Source organism: Desmodus rotundus, chromosome 10 (assembly GCF_022682495.2).
Source record: "Desmodus rotundus isolate HL8 chromosome 10, HLdesRot8A.1, whole genome shotgun sequence".
In the NCBI taxonomy this organism is placed as follows: domain Eukaryota; kingdom Metazoa; phylum Chordata; class Mammalia; order Chiroptera; family Phyllostomidae; genus Desmodus; species Desmodus rotundus.
In genome coordinates, this window is record NC_071396.1 from 51,564,247 (window position 1) to 51,579,781 (window position 15,535).

At 46.4% G+C, this 15,535-nt stretch overlaps 1 protein-coding gene and 1 pseudogene across 2 annotated transcripts; both read right to left on the reverse strand.

Annotated features, from left to right (window-relative positions):
- Positions 1 to 1,458: 1,458 nt before the first annotated feature.
- Positions 1,459 to 7,068, reverse strand: LOC112318029 (protein S100-P pseudogene; annotated as a pseudogene).
- On the reverse strand, positions 5,050 to 10,577 carry CD14 (CD14 molecule). 2 transcript variants are annotated; one of them, XM_024575079.4, is made up of 3 exons: positions 10,334 to 10,577; positions 9,816 to 9,938; positions 5,050 to 9,726 (listed from the first exon to the last, which is right to left on the reverse strand). In XM_024575079.4, exons 2-3 carry the CDS (start codon positions 9,816 to 9,818, stop codon positions 8,602 to 8,604), a joined length of 1,128 nt encoding a protein of 375 aa, XP_024430847.3. In that variant the 5' UTR covers positions 9,819 to 9,938; positions 10,334 to 10,577; the 3' UTR covers positions 5,050 to 8,601. The 2 variants fall into 2 exon arrangements, with proteins under 2 accessions (XP_024430847.3, XP_053769181.1); XM_053913206.2 differs by lacking the exon at positions 10,334 to 10,577 and having other exon boundaries at positions 9,816 to 10,298.
- Between the last annotated feature and the right edge of the window lie 4,958 nt (positions 10,578 to 15,535).

Genomic DNA, 15,535 nt, shown 5'->3' on the forward strand with positions numbered 1-15,535 from the left:
TAACATGGACTGCCAAACTCCTCATGATCTGGTCCCTGCCCTCCTTTTCTGCTACGTATATTCTCCCTGTACACCATGTCTTCAACTTTCCTAGTTCTCAGTATGGATATTCTGGTTTTCACATCTCCAAGACTTTGCCCACTCTGTTCCCTCTGTATGGGAACAGCAACCACCCCTTTTCTTTAAAGAACCCCTTTTCTCCCATTTTCTAAACTTGCAATATCTTGAATTCCTACACATCCTCCAAAACCTCAATTTGAGTGACGCCTCCTCTGTGTTACTCCCACCCCTGTGCAGTCAGAGCCAGGCATTCACTAGGACTCCCCTCGTCCTGCACATCCCAGTACTTATCATCATGGTTTATTACTGTTTACAGTTTTACTTTTAGAGAGAGGGGAAGGAAGGGAGAAAGAGAGGGAGAGAAACATCAATGTGTGGTTGCCTCTCACACACCCCCTACTGCGGACCTGGCCCGCAACCCAGGCATATGCCCTGACTGGGAATCGAACCAGTGACCCTCTAGTTTGCAAGCTGGCACTCAGTCCCGTGAGTCACACCAGCCAGGGCCAATTAACCATTTTAAACTGAGTAGTTCAGTGACACATAGTGTATTCACAATGTTGTGCAACCATCACTTCTCTTCAGTTTCATAACTTTTTCATCACCCTCCCAAAATGCGCCATGCCCATTAAGCAATCACTTCCCCTTCCCCCCTCTCTCCCTCTTTTAGTTATCATCATCCTGTCTCTATGGATTTTCCTATCCTGGGTACATCATATAAAATAAATTGTACAATCTGTGACTTTTAGCATCTCATTTCTCTCAATTAGCATTAGTTTTTGAGGTTCATCCAAACTGAGGCATAAATGAACACATGCCCCCTTTGGCTGAATGACATTCCATTATACGTACACACCACAGTTTGTTTATCTGTCAATTGTCAATGCACATTTGGGTTGTTTCCCTCTTCTCGGTATTATGAATAATGCTGCTACAAACATTTGTGTGCAAGTTTCTGTGTGGACATATGTTTTTATTTCTTTTATTTTCATTTCTCTATGTGAACACACATCTTTCATTTCATACCAGGGAATGGAACTGATGGCTCATGTGATAATTATATATTTAACTTTTTATTAACCACCAAAGTGTTTCTGCAGTAACTGCACCATTTTACATTCCCTCAGGCCATGTGGGAGGGCTCCTATTTCTCCACATCCTTGCCAAGTTATTTTCCTTTTGTTAGAGCCACACTCTAGGTGTGAAGTGGTACCTCCTGGAGTTTTCCTTTGTGTTTCCTTAATGACCAATGATTCTGACCGTCTTTCCCCGTGCTTGTTGGCCATTTGCATAGCCTCTTTGTAGAAATATCCATTCAAGTGTTTGTCCAGTTTTTTTTTTTCATTTCACAAACATTTTATTAATAAGCTTGCTCAGCCCAGAGAAATAACTGCTGCCCAGAGCTTTCTGGAAGCCGGGGGGGCCTGCTCCCTGGGCCCCTTTCAGGAATCTGGGTCTGCAGGGCCTCAGTTGAGTCCCTTCCGGAAGTACGAGTGACAGGCAGATGTGATGGCAGCCACAAACACTATGAACTCGTTGAAGTCCACCGTGGCGTCTCTGTTGGCGTCCAGGTCCTTGAGCAGTTTGTCCATGGCCTCCTTGTCCCTTCCGCTCTGCAGGAAGCCCAGCAGCTCGTTCTCCAGCAGCACCTTCATCTCCCCCTTGCTCAGGCTCCGCATGTTGCCGTCTGCGCCGCGTACTGGGAGAAGACCTCGATGATCAAGGCCATGGCCGTCTCCAGTCGCGACAGGATGCTGGCTGCGGGTGCACGTTCCTCGGCGCGGCTGGTGTGGCTGAGGAAATGTGTCCAGTTTTTAATAGTTATTTGCTTTTAGTATTTCACAAAAGGATAATGATGTTGAGCATCTTTTCATGTACTTGTCGGGCATTTGTATATCTTCTTTGGAAAAATGGTTGTTCAAGTCTTTTTCCCACATTTTACTTGGGTTGTTTGTCTTTTTTCGGCTGAGTTGCAGGAGCTCTCTATACAGGACGGAGACTAGACCACGGTCTCATATGTAATTTTCAAATGTTTTCGCCCATTTTGTAGGTTGTCTTCTCATCATTCAATAATGTCTTTGAAAAACAAAAGTTTTAAATTTTGATGAAATCCAGTTTATTATTTTTTCTTTTGTTGCTCTTTTTTCCTTAAAGATTTTATTTACTTACTTTTCAGAGAGAGGGGAAGGGAGCAAGAAAGAGAGGGAGCGAAGCATCAGTGTGTGGTTGCCTTTCGTGCGCCCCCAACTGGGGATCCAGCCCACAACCCAGGCATGTGCCCTGACTGGGAATCAAACCAGCAACCCTTTGGTTCGCGGGCCGGTGCTCAGTCCACTGAGCAACACCAGCCAGGGCTCTTTTGTTGCTCTCGATTTTGATGTCATATCTAAGAATTCACTGCCAGGTCATGAATATTAAATTCTGTGTTTTCTTCTAAGAACTTTATAGTTTTAGTTCTGTATATTTAGTTAATTGGTCCATTTTGAGTTAATTTTTTGTACATGGTCTGAGATAAGGATCCAACTTCACTCATCTGTGTCTGAATACCCAGGTGTCCTAGTGCCATTTGTTAAAAAGATTAGTGTTTCCATATTGAATATTCTTTTTTTCCCAAATATTTATTTATTTAACTTTAGGGAGAGGAGAAGGGAGGGAGAGAAGGAGAGAGACATTGATGTGAGAAACATTGTTTGGTTACACCCTGACAGGAGACTGGACCCACAACCCAGGCACGTCCCCTGACCAAGAATAGAACCGGTGGCCTTTTACTTTTCAGAATGATGCCCAATCAATGGAGCAACACGAGTCAGGGTCCATGTTGAGTTTTCTAGGCATCCTTGTCAAAATCAGCTGGCTACGGAAACATGGGTTTATTTCTGGACTCCTACTAGTCTCTCTGTTTGTTCTTATGCCAGAACTATGCTGATTTTTTGTTTCACTTTGAGAGCACATTTGTTAAAGCTGTGGACAGTGAAACCAGGAAGGGCCCAGGAGAGAAGAAGTGACAAGATAAAGCCTAGGCGGGGCAGCTTTGTCTGTCTAGGAACGTTTTGGGAAAGAAGTGAGCCAAGGCGGGTCTGCCGTCAGCTAACCGGAGAGTCAGAGAAAAGGGGGCCTTGGAGACAGGTTCAGGGGGTTAGCCCTGGACAAGCTGCTGCTGCCCATTGCTCCCCAGGTTGCAAGTCTCATGGGGACCCTTAAAGAGTAGGAGAAAGAAAACTCACTCAAAAAGGAGATTCAAGTGGATGAGCCCCAAGAAGGCAGCGCCAGCACTGTATCGAGTACCGTTGCCTCACAGCAAGTTTTGAAATGGGTCAGCACACATCCTCCAACTTTGTTCTTGCCTAAGATTATTTCATTTATTTAGCTTCTGCTGAAATTCACATGAACTTTAGAATCCTCATGTCAATTTATGCAAAAAGCTTAGGTTCTTAGAAAAATTTCATTGAATCTCTAGATTAATTAGGAGAGAATCGACATCTTAATATTAAAATCCATCAAAATGGAATGTTATTCCATTTATTTAGATCTTCTTTACTTTCACCAATATTTTGTAGTTTTAGAAGTTTGAATTTTCTCTTCTTTTGTTGTATTTACTCCTAAGTATTTTATTCTTTTTGATACTATTGTGAATGAAGTTTTTTAATTTCATTTTCAGGATGTTTATTGCAAGTATATACATGTAAACCAACATTGCGTTCCTGGGATGAATCCCAGCTGGTCATTGGCATGTAATTCTTCTTCTACATTGCTGGAGTCAGTGTCTAGTGTTTGGCTGAGGGTTCCGCATTCACACTCATAGCAGATACTGGACTGAACTTTTCTTCTCTCGTAATGACTTTATCCAGCATTCTCGTATACATAACCAATATCATGCCTAGCATACAATTAAATGCCATGTTAAAAAAGAAAACTAGGAATTTTTTAAAAAAGATTTTATGTATTTATTTATTTTCAAAGAGAGGGAAAAGGAGGGGGAAAGAGAGGGAGAGAAACATCCGTGTGATTGAATCCGTTGCTGGCACTTCAGTGGCCCTAGTCTTCTGAATGCAGAGGCTCTGGCAGAGAAGATCACAATCAGGGCTACTGTCCATAGATGTGTCTCTGTGCCACAGACTTTACTTATAGTTAGGTACTATTATGTCTGTTTCATTTTATTTTTTATTTATTTTTAGAGAGAGGGAAAGGGAGGGAGAAAGAGAGAAACATCGATCGGTTGCCATGTGCAAGAGATACATCGATCAGTTGCCTCTTGCACACCTCCAACTGAGGACCCAGCCGGCAACCCAGGTATGTGCCCTGAACAGGGAATCGAACCAGTGACCTTTAGGTTTGCAGACCGGTGCTCAATCCACTGAGTGAGCCACAGGTGAAAACTAGGAAAGGTTTTAAATCTTCAAATATCCAAGTCATTGTTCAAATATCTTCTACTCCAGGTCATTCTAAGTGGCTTATGTAGAGTTTCCATGATCTGGAGAGTGAGGGGGCTCTGAGTGTTAGAAGAAGTGGGGGGTTTGTGTCAGAGAAAAGAAGACTCCATGGGAGAGAACAAAAACTCTTGACTCAGGGTACAAGGATTTCTGAGGAAGTAAATTGATATCCAGCTGGTTCCAGAGGACAGGACCGGAACAAAAGAGGAAGCTATACGGAGACTAATTTTGGCTCAGAAAAGGAAGTCTTATGATCTCCATCCTATCCTTGCAGTACAGAATCGGTCACGCCGGATATCTGATGTTATTGTGCCATGTGGAAATGGGTCCCTTTCTTCTCTTAGTCCATCTCTCACTTCTTGTCTCACTTCCTTCCCTGTGTAGGACATGTTTTTCAGCCTTGCCCTCAATAGCAACCCGCTCAAACTGCAGGCTTCACTTGGGCTGCCCTGTGCACCCACCCCCAGTTTTGAATGAATGAATCCTCCCCCTAGGCTGCTGTGTACTGTCAGATCAAAAAAACACTACATCCCTTGCAATTGGAACCGTGACACCTAAGTTATTTCTCTCAGTTAGGCAAATCTTTTTATTTGACTTCAGTGAAGTACATCATAGCAACAATAACTCATAGTAACAATAAAAGCCTCAGCCTACCCCTCTCGTTCATTCAATTAATTATTCAGTAGAGATTTATGGAGCAACTGCTGTGTGCCAGGCACTGTTTTAGTGACTGAAGATTCATAATTCAACAAGATTAACACAATTGTCGCTCTTGCAGAGTTTTCAACATAGTACTAAACAAACAAAAACAAACATAAATAAAAAAGATGATTTCCATTTGAGATGAATGTTGTGAAGAAAATGAGGCCGAAGGGGCTTCTTCACATAAGGTGACATTTGAGTTGAATCCCGGGAAAAATGAGAAGATGCCTGAGGTTCGAAGATCTTTATTTGGAGCTTCAGTTTCATACAAGCTCCACAGACTCCTGCTACCACAATTACCCACCAACATCTCTGCCCGGATATGCTGCCTTCTAACCTGGGCTATACATGGATTGTTTCCATACTTGCACTAAGGCCAGCCCCTCCACTGGTGAATTTAGGTGCCAGTCCCTTTTATCTACCAAGGACAGTCCTCCAGCACGACTCGCTTCTTTATCCCGAATCATCAAGTTTTCTTCCTCTACTGGACTCTCCCCATCTGCCCACAGCCATGCTACTTCTCTCATCTCAAAAGCCAATGAACATACATACTCAATGGTCAAAGATGGAAAACTTCCCTCTAAGATCAGAGGAGAGAGACGCCTCCCAAGCTTACTAAGAGCAAGAGCCAAAGTCCTTACTATGTTCCATGTTTACGGTGCTTCTCAAACACGAGACCAAGTTTCTTTTTTTTAAAGATTTTATTTATTTGTATTTTTAATTTTTTTTTAGAGAGAGGGGAACGGAAGAAGAAAGAGAGGGAGAAAAACATCGATGTGAGAAAGAAACATCAGCCCGCTGCCTCTTGTAACATGCCCTGACTGGGGCCTGATTCTGCAACCCAGGCATGTGACCTGGCTGGGGATCGAACCACTGACCCTTTGCTTTGTGGGATAATGCCCAACCAACTGAGACGCACTGGTCAGGGCACCAAGTTTCATTTTTAAAGTTCCAATCCACTGCAGATGACACTTTTGTAAAATACCATAGGAATGTTGCTGAGATGTAAAATGTTATAAAATTTTAAAATACTTATTCCTGACTCTTACTTATCTGCTCATAGTGCAGTAATAAACAATTTGCAGCCTGGCTCTTGCTTTGGACCATACTTTGAGTAGCATTGCTTTACAAGGCTCTGCATGACCTGGCCCTGCTACTACCTCTAACCTCATCTCTCACCATCCCCCCTGCCACCCTTGCTTACTCTCCTTCTGCCACACTGCCCTCCTTATTGTTTCCTTCAACATCTCAAAGACCTCAGGCTCTTTGAATGTACTTGCTGTTGTCTCTGCCACATATGCTATTCCCCCAGATATCCTCAAGCTCTCTCTCCCAATGCACTTGGGTATCTGTTAAAAATCACACATCAGAGAGGCCTTTCCTAGCAATCCTAGTAACATATCGGTTCTCAACACTCTGTCTCTTTTCTCTTCATAGCACTTACCAAAGTTTGATCTGTTTGATATGTTTATTGTCTTCCTCTCACCCCCAGCAGCCAAGTAGAATCTGAACTTCATACAAACAAGAACTTCTGCTTTACTTCTGTTATGGCCACAGGGTTTAACGTAGTGCACGACACGTAATAGGCACTTCAGCGAATGAGTGTCTCCAGCTTCCCTCATCATGATTTTAGCCCTATCCGATCAGTTACAGTTCCCGGGTTTGGCCATATACGTTCAGGTTTCTGAGTCTTTTTTTTTTTTTAAGATTTTATTTATTTATTTTTAGAGAGGGAAAGTGAGGGAGAAAGAGAGGGAGAGAAACATCAGTGTGTGCTTACCTCTTCTACACTCCCCACCGGGGAGCTGGCCTGCAACCCGGGCACGTGCCCTGACTGGGAATTGAACCAGCGACCCTTTGGTTCATAGTCCGGCATTCAATCCACTGGGCCACACCAGCCAGGATACGTTTCTGAGTCTTTTAACATGCTACCCATTTTTGCCTGGGATGTTCTTCCTGAGGAAGTGGTATGCATCTCTCAAGACCCATATCAAATGTCTTCTCATCTGCACAGCCTTCCAGAGGACCACCCTTCCCTCAGAGTTGATCCTTCCCAGCCATCGAATCACAGCTATCTTTTTTGTGTGTGTCTCCCTTACTGTATTGAGAATCCCCCAAAGCCATGAATTTTCTGATTTATCTTTGTACACCAGGCTCCTAGCGGTAGAGCCTGAGGTGGAACAGGGACTCTGTAACTGTTTGGTGAAGAGTTCTCAGAACTATTCAATGTAAGAAGCTGCTTAAAGTGGCTAATTCTCTGATACTAGAAATGTCCCAACAGGCTGGATGAAGTCCTCTTTAGGACACTCCAGTGGGTTTTCCTGACTGGGGTTGGCAGTTCATTTAGCTGTCCCCATGATTCTCTGAGTCTGTGGTCTGGTGACCTATGTAACACTCCTATCAATACTAATTTTCATTCTCCAGTCCTATCTGTGTGATTCTGGACACTGTGGCAGGACGCAGGCTGGAGGGTTGTGCTTGCGTGCCTCTTCCCTGCCTGTGAGGCAGGTATCTAGCTCTCTGATGAGTGTGGCTGCCTCCCAGATTTAATAGAGAAGGAACTCTTAGAAGGAACTGCATCTCTTAGCAGATGTCCTGGGTTCCTGAGATAATGCGGATGGGGGGCAATCCTGTTAACTGCCCTGTGACAGGTCTAAGACGCTTGAAGGTCTAAGATATCATCCTATCTGCAAACCAAGAGCCAGCCTGAAACAGTTGTAAGTATATACTAACCTCATCACAAGGTCTGTGGTTCAAAGACAGTTTAATGGTTGCATCTTGCAGCACTTCCCCATGACCTAATTTACCCTCAGGTATCACAGTGGAAATCAGCATGCCAGGGTGTGCAGAGGAGATTTACGGAGAAGGAGAGGTATCTTAAAGTTACGCAACTCAGAGTTTATGTAGGACAGCTGGCATGAGAGACAAGAGACAGAGAGGAAGCAAGGGGCTGTGGCTTTTATTGTTTTGGGGGGACCAGCTGGGTCATGAAAAATGCACCAGAAGGGAAACATTCTGTACCTTCCTATTTGTGTGTACAAACACCCTTTTACACAGGTACCGGCCATCTGCTCAAAAAGCTTGGATTGCACAGAAACCCTCGTTTCTTCCACACAGCCCCAGACAGGCAGCGCCCCCCTGAGTCTTCAGCCCCTGAAGTTCTTTACTTAGGCAGATATGTTTTCTGGGGAGTTGGGATGAAGCAAATCTCAATATAATGGATTCCCCACCCATCATTGTGCCCAGCACTTGGCAGACACACAGCAAACCTCTGTTGAGTGAATGACAAGAATGGTCGCTGAAGACTTAAATGAAGGTGGGCAGAAAAGTGGTTGGTTGAGACGTCCTGCCGAGGCTCCTCCAGAGCCAAGGCAATCTGAGCCAATCCATTCTTCTCCCCTGGGCCTTCTTAGGCCAATGTTCCAGCCCCTTGAAGCAGTGCGACAGTTCCTGACATCCCCAAGGCCAGGGCTGAACACGCAGAGGCTGGGACAACACCGGAGCTCGGGACTTCTTGGTACTTGGAGGCATCAGGTTCCAGAAAGGGATTCCCGTCCAGTGTGAGGCTACTCACCTTGGGCAACTCCTCTGGCCGCGGCATCCTGTTCAGCTTGTTGCAACTGAGATCAAGCACGCTGAGCTCTGCCGGCAGTCCTTTAGGCACCTGCTCCAGGCCAGAGAACGACAGGTTGAGAGAGCTCAGTGCGCTGGGCCAGATGCAAGCGGGAGGGCCCTGGGTCGTGGCACGCAGCGAGTTGTGGCTGAGGTCCAAGCGCTGTGGTTTCACACCCGCCGCCGCCAGCGCCGCGCACACGCCGCTCGGCGTTTCGATCCCCGCGTTGCGCAGCGTTAGCTCCTGCAGGGCCGGGAACTTGTTGGGGCAGAGAGCCGCAGTCAGTCCGCGCTCGCCCAGTCCAGGGTTGTCCGACAGGTCCAGGGTGGTGAGGGAGGAGAAGGTATGGAGGTCTGCGCAGCGAAAGGCGAGCGAGTGTGCTTGCGCAATGTTCAGTTCTTTGAGGCCTGGCTTGAGCCACTGCTGCAGTTTGGCCAGCCAGGCGTCGCCTGTTGCCCACGACACGTTACGGAGACTGAGGGTGGAAAGCGCGGGCCCAAGGTCTTCCAGCGGTGGCAGCGGCATCGTGCCGGTTACTTGCAAGTCCTCGAGCGTCAGGTGCCTGAGGCGGGAGGACCCGAGCCCCCGCAGGACGGCGGCCAGAAGCGGAGCCGGAACCTGTGCAGTGCCCACCGTGAGTCGCCGCAAGCGCAGAGCCTTGACCAGGTCAACGTACTCCTTCGGGTTGGTGTCGGCGAACTTTATAAATTGCTGCAGGCTGCGGCCGCCGCCGCGGACCTCCAGCTCGAGGGCGCTCATACACTGCAAGGCGCTGGACCAGTCGGGCTCCGGGTCGGTGAAGTTGCAGACGCAGCGCACGTCGTCTTCGTCTATCTCGCAGGGCTCCGGTGCGGCCGCGCGGAGGTGAAGCAGCGGCGGCAGCAGCAGCAGCAGCAGCAGCAGCGGGCAGGGCGCGCGCACCTGGAGAGAGAGCGGAGGTCAGGGCCGCCCCCGCCGGTCCCTGGAATCCCCGGAGTAGCCGCGGTTCGGCCCCAAGGCCGTACACTCACCATGATCGACAGGTGGGTGCTCAGAGCCGCTGCGTCCCCGGCCGGCTCTGGGAAGGGCTTCGGCGTCTTTCCTCTAGAGCGGCACTAGCCAGCTTCCAGGCTCCACACAGCCTTTGGCGGCCTCTGAGAGTTTATATAACCCCAAGAATGTCACTTTGTTCCCTCCTCTGTGAACCCTGGTCACTCCCCACCTCTTTTCACCACTGCATTTAATACTTTTCTGGGAAATTTTGCGATGAATGATGTTGCTGGGAGGAGGGGCGTAACAGGAAGGAGCCTGCGGGACCTCTAGTGTGCTCTGCCCCAGGCAGTGCCCTGATGACTCAGGCGCCCCAGGCTCCTCTGGTCGGTATGGAGAAGAGAGGATCCTCGGCGCCTCCTACCAGGACTCTCGTCTCCCCCGCCTACATCCCAGCGACTCAACCGGGGTTGTTTCTTTGACTTTTCCCTAGTCTTAGTGGTTACTGCTAACCTCCCATCACCTAAATCCAATCCCCTGAGTATCCTCCCATATTTACCTGGATATTTTGTGGAAGAGATTGCAAACTTCATCTACTCACTCTGAGGGCTGGAATTAAGTTCAAGGGAAGGAAGTTTATTTAGAGAACAACTCCCCTTCCCTTTTTTAATTCTTTTTTGCTGACTTGTACTTTGTTTAACTTTGTTGATTAAGAAAATCATATCTTTCTTAAGTAGAGGTGTTTGACAGAAACACATTGTTGACCAAGCCACTCGCTCTTACAGTTTTCAATCCCCATCCTGAAAATGAACAACTAGATAATTTACACACTATTTTCCCACTTGCATCCACTGCTCCCCTGCCCTCCCCCAACACAATTCCCGTGCCCTAGGGAGGAAGGGCGGGACCTATGTTGAAGGAGGATTAATTAGTAACTCACTTGTTTTAACAAAAAAACCAGGTGTCCCAGAGTGTGGGGTAGGGTTCATGCTTTGACAAGAGAAAAATTCTGAGTCGTTCTAAATAAAATTACAGTGCTCAGAGAATGAGTGAGACAGGAATAGTTAACCAGTTAATAGCTGTGGACCAACTAACAAAGACTGTTCACATTCCTGAATACCTGTTGGAGCTCTGAGTGAACCTCTAGGCCACCACTAGGATGTTGCATCTTGCACAGGCAGGGACACTAGTCTATAACTAACCAAAGCAGTAAATATTTCTTCCTTATAGACTGTGCACCTATCATGGAACTGTCTCTACCTTTTCTCCCCTCCCTGTGCATAACCAATGTAAATTCTTTTAGACAACTTACCCCTGGCTGGTGTACCTCAGTGGATTGAGCACAGGCCTGCGAACCAAAGGGTCGCCGGTTCGATTCCCAGTCAGGGCACATGCCTGGGTTGCAGGCCAGGTCCCCAGTAGGGGGTGTGTGAGAGGCAACCACACATTGATGTTTCTCTCCTTCCCTTCCTGTCTCTCTAAATATAAATAAAAATTAAAATCTTTGAAAAATCCCAAACAACTTACATCTCTCTTCCCAAACACCATGTGTAAAAGAGCCCATCAGGTTAATAAAACCTTTAAAAAAAAAAGAAAAGAAAAGAAAGGCTCTGGCTGGTGTAGCTCAGTGGATTGAGCACGGGCTGTGAACCAAAGGGTCGCCGAGGGTCACCAGTTTGATTCCCAGTCAGGACACATGCCTAGGCTGTGGGCCAGATCCCCAATGAGGGCCATGTGAGAGGCAGCCACACATTGATGTTTCTCTCCCTCTCTTTCTCCCTCCCTTCCCCTCTCTCTAAAAATAAATAAATAAAACCTTAAAAAAAAAAAGAGCCCATCAACTCTAGGATAGTGGGTATGTTGCTTTCCTCACTTAGCCATGCTGCAGAGGAGCCTGGGGCGCCTGAGTCATCAGGGCACTGCCTGGGGCAGAGCACACTAGAGGTCCCCCAGAACCTGATCCTTTTCTGGCTAGCATATGGCTCAGAAAAAACTTTATTTTAAAAAAGGTTTCAGCCCTGGCTGGGTAGCTCAGTTGGTTAGAGCATCATCCTGATGTGCCAAGGTTGTGGGTTTGATCTCTGATCAGGGAACATAGAAGAATTAACCAATGAATGCGTAGTGGAACAACAAATCAATGTCTGTCTGTCTGTCTGTCTCTCTTCTCTTCCTCTCTCAAAATCAATAAATAAAAATAAGTTGTCCTGGCTGGTGTGGCTCAGTGGATTGAGTGCCAGCCTGTGAATGAAAGGGTGGCTGTCTGGATTCCCAGCCAGGGCACATGCTTGGGCTGTGGGCCAGGTCCCCAGTAGAGGGCATGTGAGAGGCAACCACACACTGATGTTTCCCTCCCTGTCTTTCTCCTTCCCTTTCCCTCTCTGTAAAAATAAATAAATAAAATCTTTTATAAATACATACATACACACATACATACACAAATAAATAAAAGTAAAATAAAATAAAAAAGCTTTAAGCCATTGAAGTTTTATTGTTAACACTTTCAAAACATCCCTCACAGGTCTGCACCTCTGGGTTTCTGGGGGAAAAGCTACATGAAAAACATTTGAATTCCTTTATTTTCCAAAAGTAGCTTCACATCTGTCCCCAGTCCAAACAGGGAGGACTCCTTACCCTCTGTTTGTCCTGTTGGAAATGCCCTGATACCGTGGGCCATGCCCCAAGGCTCAGCCTGCCTGGTCAGTGGGACATCCCCAAAGACCAAGATGTTAACATAGTGAGTGTTAAATACAGTGACCCTGTAGTCAGAGAGCCCGGTATGGAATCCCACCCAGGTCTACCACTGAGGTTGTCAGACCTGGGAAAGTTTCTGGGCCTCAGATTCCTCAGATTCCATTATGTCCATTCTACTTTTAAAGTGAACATAATGTTCTGGCTGGTGTGGCTCAGTGGAGTGAGTGCCGGCCTGCAAACCAAAAGGTCACCGGTTTGATTCCCATTCAGGACACATGCCTGGGTTGCGAGCCAGGTCCCCAGTTAGGGGCGTGTGAGACGTAACCAATCGATGTAACTCTCACACATCGATGTTTGTCTCTTTTTCTCTCCCTCCCCCTCTCTTTAAAAATAAATTTAAAAAAATAAAACAAAATGGACATAATAGTACGTGTCAGTAAGTAAAGTCTGTGGCACAGAGCCACATCGATTGGCAGTGGCTCTGATTGCTACCTTCTTTGTCAGGGCCTCTGCATTCAGAAGACGTCTGCCGCCGAAGCCTGGCTCCTAAGCAAATCCCATCACCTTAGTGGGGGCATTCTGGATGAGGGGTCCAAGAAAAGAGGGCAATAAATTTCTGCAAAGATTCCCAACTCATACTTTAATTCAAGAATATCTATCATTTGTCTACCAAGTACAAAGATTGGTACAAAGCTCTGGGATGCTGACATTCTAGTAGATGGGGGAGGTGAAAACAGACCCAGAACCACAGTCCATAGAGAAGAAGACTCTTACAGAGGACTCGTGCGTGGTAGGAGAAAGGAACAGCTGGGCTTGTAGTTGAGAAGACATGAGGCTGTTTCTTACAGGGTTAACAGTGTTGCCAGGTAGGTAGGTGTAACAAGGCAGTTTGGGCAGCTGTAACTGAGCAGACACTCTGGGCAGAACATAGCTTTTGCCTGGGGACGTATCATACCTTCCCCACCGAGAGGAAGATGTGGGTATAGAAATCACCTCGTCCATGAGGAAAGGGACACGACTCAGGCCCTATGCCCAGCCAGAGCATGGTACGGAGTAGGTGCCCAATAAATGGCTGTCCAGGGGCTGGATGGATGCTGGTCTTGGAGAGAAGGTGTGGTAGACAGGATGATGATGACCTACAGCTACTTAACTAGATGTTTTTTGAATGAGATCAAAGACTTTATCAGTTGACTTCAAGAGGAAGTTAACTGACTTTATCAGTTAAATTCAAGGAAGGAAGTTGGTGACAAGTCCAAAGCCCTTTTCTGAATTTTTTTCCTTATTTGTGTATTTACTTAAGCAATAGCTTTCTAAAAATTAGAGGCCTCCAATGAAATTTCTTTTAAGTGTGTTTACACTTGCATAGTTATATTACAACTCTGTAAAATTAAAAACAGATTAGCTCATGCCAAGCATGCCCAGCATTTGCAGAAATCTCAATACCTTTAATACTATAGTTTTTAAGGCACACAAAATAAAATTTTAAGGCAAAAACAGCACTTTGCAACAATTTAATAATTTATTACATTAGCATCACAGCAGCATCCAACAATGCCATGTCAGGCAAAAGTCTCTCAGAATTTCCAGTACACATTCTATTTACAGGAATTTGTAACTTGGTAAAATTCATTCTAAGAAATTTGGCAAATAAAGCTTTGACTGGAATTGGCATTTCTTTCTCTACTTTTCCTCCCCCAAGGAACTTCTTAAGTACTGTTAGGATACTGGTCTCTTAGAGCTGTAAAGGGGGTTTGGGTGGAGACAACATCACTTACACTATAACTTAATGACAGCTGTGAAAAGGGTTGTGAAGAAGTATATGCCGCTATAAACTCTCATAACAAGGGCAACTGGTCCAGTAGAACTGAGTAGGGGACGTAAGAGTCGAGATCTTGAGGATGGTGTTAATTAAGGGAAGGGGGCTGTTTGGGGGGAAGGGGTAGGGACAGGGCTCTAGGTAGAGGAACAGCCTGTGCAAAATCCTGGAGGAGGAAAAGAGCAGGGCTTGTTTAGGTAACAAAGAGAAGATCCCGGAGAGGTGATAAAGTGAGGTGCTCTTCAGCTGAAACTGGAGATGTATGCAGGGATTAGACCACGTAGGGCTTACTTGGCCACAGTTTGGATTTTGAGGGTATGGAACACCTTTTTTAAAAAGATTTTATTTATTTTATTTTTTAGTAAAATAAATAGAGAGGGGAAGGGAGAAACATCAATGTGTGGTTGCCTCTAGTGCACCCCCTACTGGGAACCTGGCCAGCAGCCCAGGCATGTGCCCTAGACTGGGATTCGAACCAGTGATCCATTAATTTGCAGGCCGGCACTCAACCACTGAGCCACACCAGTCAGGGCAGGAACACCTTTTTTAAACTCATCGTGCTTCCCCAGTACCCAGGAAATTATTGGTGTTCAAGATTTGGTAAATAATTCTAAAAATAATACAACTCACATTTATGCAGAACAATGAAATAGTTATATTTGTCTCATTTTCCTCACCCATAAAATGGGGATAATTGTTATTGCGAACATTCAATATGGCAACGCGTGGCCACTCATCAATGGGAAGGGTGCTGGTTGCAGTGAGGTGTGTGGGTGGGGTGCTGATACCATTTCACCAATAAATGGTATCTATCCCATATCTTCCTAGAACTCGGGCTAGTTTTGAATGTTCCTCTAGGGTATTTTAGGAATGGGGAAGTTATTTGCTGAGTAGAAGGTGATACTACCGGCCTGGGGCGGTCGGGGTCGGGATTGTGTTTCCTTATTTCTTGAGTAGAGTTCTACGAACTTTCTTTCCTGGTACTGGGAAGAAGACAAACCAAGGTGGCTGAGCCTTTGCTTGGCTCTCAGCCCAGATCCCAGCCCTCTGCCTTCTCCCCTCCGCGTTCCACCTTCCCTTCCCTCCGCGTTCCACCTTCCCTTCCCTCCGCGTTCCACCTTCCCTTCCCTCCGCGTTCCACCTTCCCTTCCCTCCGCGTTCCACCTTCCCTTCCCTCCGCCCCTCCCCTCCCTTCCCTCCGCCCCTCCCCTCCCTTCCCTCCGCCCCTCCCCTCCCTTCCCTCCGCCCCTCCCC